The sequence below is a fragment of the Haematobia irritans genome, chromosome 2, assembly GCF_050003625.1.
Source record: "Haematobia irritans isolate KBUSLIRL chromosome 2, ASM5000362v1, whole genome shotgun sequence".
Classification (NCBI taxonomy): domain Eukaryota; kingdom Metazoa; phylum Arthropoda; class Insecta; order Diptera; family Muscidae; genus Haematobia; species Haematobia irritans.
In genome coordinates this window covers 111470917-111475179 of record NC_134398.1, presented here as the reverse complement: position 1 = coordinate 111475179, position 4263 = coordinate 111470917, and the positions used below count along the sequence as shown (strand labels likewise).

The 4263-nt window shown below is 37.7% G+C and overlaps 1 protein-coding gene across 1 annotated transcript; it reads left to right on the top strand.

Moving 5' to 3' along the window:
• Positions 1-1788: 1788 nt before the first annotated feature.
• Positions 1789-2929, top strand: Rsph9 (Radial spoke head protein 9). The gene is made up of 2 exons (XM_075293652.1): positions 1789-2288; positions 2362-2929. The coding sequence occupies exons 1-2, from the start codon at positions 1863-1865 to the stop codon at positions 2857-2859; spliced, it is 924 nt and encodes a 307-aa protein (XP_075149767.1). The 5' UTR covers positions 1789-1862; the 3' UTR covers positions 2860-2929.
• The last annotated feature ends 1334 nt before the right edge of the window (positions 2930-4263 follow it).

The following is a 4263-nucleotide window of genomic DNA, read 5'->3' as shown; positions in this document are numbered from 1 at the left end:
TCGGGTACTCCCAAATAAAGGGGCGCGGTACTCACAACGTTTTCGTTACAGGTATGGCTGCCTATCTGCCAAGACGTGATGCAATGGAGGACAAACCAATGGACAACAACGGCAGACGACCCAGACCCGAAGACACACGTGAGAACCGTGCTCGAAACAGATCAGGAGTAAGACAAGAGAGAGGTAGAGTGGACCGTCCGGTTAATTGGCAGTATTCTTGCGGACTATGTCAAGAGGACCACGCGTTAAGTTCATGCCAACGATTCCTCTATAAAACCCCATACCAGCGGTATGAAACAGTCGAGAGAAGGGGTTATTGCCGAAATTGTTTGGCGCGAAGTCATTTGTCGCCTGACTGTCCAAGCCTCACCGCATGTCGCCGTTGCAGCCATCGTCACCACACACTTCTTCATGGAGCCACGCAATTGGAAGACTCTTTAGCTGCTGCTGTTCTGTCCATACCAGTCAATTCAACAAGATTTCAATGGGATCATGTTTTCATACCTTGTGCTATTTCATTAATACAGATATGTACATAGCGGTCCTCCAAATACTCATATATGTATACATATATGACGTATTACTGCAGTGGAGACATATCTGTTGTTATTGTATGTGTAAATGTCATCTCCAACTAATTGCCCATGACATTCTTTTGTTTTAATGTAAATCGATCTCTTAAGCCGGCTGCTTCGCTACTCCCGTGGCCAAAGTGATAACCAATTGGAAACAACAACAAAGTGAAATGAAAAATAGAAAAATATTTGAAATAGAAAATCAGAACTAAACAGTGAATTAAACGAAAGTTTTGAACATTACAAAAAACAATTATTATACTTACCATCTCCTAAAATACTTACCTAGTGTTACTTACATCTAATCATAAAATAAAATATAAACTTACCTCTAGTATTGCACATGGAAAAATTATTGCACATTGTAAATAGTATTACACATTGTGAAAATTATTGAACATTTTCTAGAACTTAAACCTAAAAGTGTAATTGTTTTGAACTCACCTAAACTTGAATTTCATATACTTATAACCTAGTGCTTATATTACCAACTACATTGAACTTACCCTTGTATATTGTACCAGTGAAACTTAAATAAACCAAAACCTAGAAAGTGAACATTAACAACACATCTTACCCCGTTTATTGAAAAAGGAAACCTCGGTAAGAAACATTTTCAATATTCATTCTTTTGTTTCTACTTTTGGCAATAATAAACCGTTTCTCAAAGAAACAAGAAAAATAGTTTTTTCAAACAGTAACTCCAAACTCAAAGGCAGTTCAGCAAATTGTCCAACCTAACTTCCAATGTTTAAGGCCACAGAAAGTCGATGACCTACCGTGTTTTTAACGATTGGGAACAATCGTTTTTAAAGGGGGAGGAGTTAAGGAGTTCACTACTATAAAAAATATAAATTTCTTTGCATTAATAAATGCAAACTCCTCGGTACAAGTTCAGTGACACATTACGAGGCCACTAACTTAAATATGAAATTCGAAACCTTTTTGTTTGCAGTTTTCTTTTTCACCTTTTTCCATTCTGAAACTAAAATTGCAGCAAGTGTCATTAACCCGCGTATATATATGCAAACGTACCAATTGATAAATTTTTTTCGGTTTTTCTTTTTATTTAAAAGCATGGTCTGATTTAATAGATAGTAGCAAGTAAGCATTTATATTATTAAATCTAAGTCTTAGTTATAAGTAACATACTAAGAAACATTGCACTTCATTTTTATTCACCCAATAAAGAAGTACACCGGCGCTCGACGCGTCGTTAACTAAAGTAAAAAGTTTTTTCTTTTATGTTTGGTCCGGAGACTAAGAAATAATTTTTTTTTAAATGATATGATTTCTCAATCATGTACTTTTGAATTTGTCATTGTCATTTTTAAATTTGTCCCAAAAACACAAACAAACAAAACTATGAACATTGACTATTTCCAAGAATCGCTGGATTCCCTAATGTACACTAGTGCGAAATTGAGTCCAGAGCAAAAGATATTGATTGGAAATTCTCTTATTACCTTGCAAGCGGAAAATCGCTTTGCTGCAATTTATTTTTGGGGACGTATTAATGGAATAGAGAAAGATTATTTCATTGCATTTGGTTATCGTGGAGATTGCTTGAAGGATAGAAAATATTTCTATAGTCTGGACTGTTATCAATGGTTTTTGCTACCATTTGTCCAAAATGCAAATATTTTTCAAGCCGCAATATTATGTCGTCAGCTTTTTTATGGCGATCCTAGTAGGCTAATTTGCGTAGAATTGGTAAGTAGGAAATATATATGTCTATTGGAAATTTGCATACATTAATTAGAAATTTTGGCCACTATCCCGATAGGATCCCTCCTTTGACACCGATGATACCCAAGTTATTTCCGCGACGTTGTCCGAAGAAATCAATCTAAAAGAAGAAGATCGCTTGGCCGCCACAGTTTTTATAATAACGGAAGAATGTGCCATTTGCCCCCGTGGTGCATTATACAAACTAACCGATGGACGTGTTGTGCCAAACCAAATGTTTCGCGGTCTAAACGAGTTGCAGTGCGAAAATCTGTCGTATTATCAAGTATTTAGATTACCGCGTAATGGTCTTAAAACCAATTTTTCTGGGCGCGATGATTATAACTACCCAATAGACTTTTTGGATTCGGTTGAAGACATCGTTCCGAAGTCTAATGCGTTTTCATTGATTCTCGAACACAACGAACGTTTGGTTATTATAAAATCCTGTATTTGGCTTGGAATGACATTTTTCCACAAAACTAATTCCCACAAACATGGTTTCCTTTATATGGGGGATGGAAAGAAGAATCATGATTTGCTCTTAATGAACTGAATCTGTATAAATTTTGTATATTTTTATGAATAAAATAATATTAATATTCGCTTCATGTTTAGTCCTTAAATGGATTTGTTTGTGCATACAGTATTCATCATACTCTACGCCGATAGGTTTTGCAAATTCGCTTATCAAGCGGCGACCGTTATTGCAGAGTGGTAGCGGACTCCTGAGGCCATAGTTGCTCCCCCCGTTCCTCTTGAATTTGTAAAGCAGTTCTCTGCGTTACTGATTCATCCACTCTGAATTTTCCTGTGGCCAGGTATCCATATTATTGTACTCTCGTTAGAAGATTTTCGGTGTCTGTCTCCGTTTTCAGGTTAAGGAATACAGAGTCCACGGATTTCATTGCAGATTGACTGCTAACATTTGTTGGAGCATTCCTTCTCAGCCAATTTGCCACCTCTTTTTGTTCTAATATTTCAGCCTGAAAAAACTGTTTTGATTAGGCAGTCCAGGCACCAGCTTATCCATTCAATTTGGATCGGTATATACATCTATATAAAATTTATTCACCGGGGTGTGTGTACCAAGTCCCACTGTTATTATTGTTTCAAATTTCTTGTCGAAAAGGGGTTTCGCCGGAGTGAAATCTAATGCGTTTTGCGACCACAGCATATCTCTAAACACCGAACAGTCATTGTTGCAGCTAACTGTGTGGCCAATATGTCTAAAGGCTATATATGCAACATGACATCGAGGGAATCTGTCTCTGTCTTACTCAGTACGCCTGAGATACACAAACATGCTGAACTTTATCTAAACTTGTCAACTGCTGAAGTGCCGGTCACCAAGTCACAACATTATAGGTCTAACAACTGCCGTATGTAGCCAATGCACAATTTTCGGTTTTAGGGAAAACCCTATTGTACAATGATAACGCGACTCAGAAGTTGTTTGCACATTCACCAAAGGTAATTTTAGATAGACATGTATCTTAGAACTAGCGTGGATTCAAGTTTGCTCTCGAAACGACAGCATGCATACTCGAAGGGCAGGTCTACTGAGACCGCATTGCATGAACTGGTCAGCTTTATTGAAAGCTCACTATCTGTCAAAGAATACACAATCGTGGCGTTTCTAGACATCGAAGGGGCGTTCAATAATGTCCATCCGAGCTCGATATTAAATGGACTGACAACTCTGAATGTTGATCCAGGTATACTTAGGCTGTTAGACGAACTTCTAATAAAGAGACGTATTTCAGCCACACTAGGGCAAGCAAACATACAAAGGTATGTGAACAGAGGCACTCCCCAAGGAGGAGTTCTATCACCTCTTCTTTGGAATGTTGCTATAAACAACCTTCTGGTTTCTCTAGAAAAAGAAAGGATAAAAGTGGTGGCATACGCAGATGATGTGGCGCTAGCAGTCAGGGGAAAATTCCCATCCACAATCAGA

Coding starts and splice junctions, on each gene's coding strand:
- Rsph9 (XM_075293652.1), top strand. CDS start 1,863: ATGATTTCTCAATCATGTACTTTTGAATTTGTCATTGTCATTTTTAAA. Junction 2,289..2,361: donor GGCTAATTTGCGTAGAATTG/GTAAGTAGGAAA, acceptor CTATCCCGATAG/GATCCCTCCTTTGACACCGA.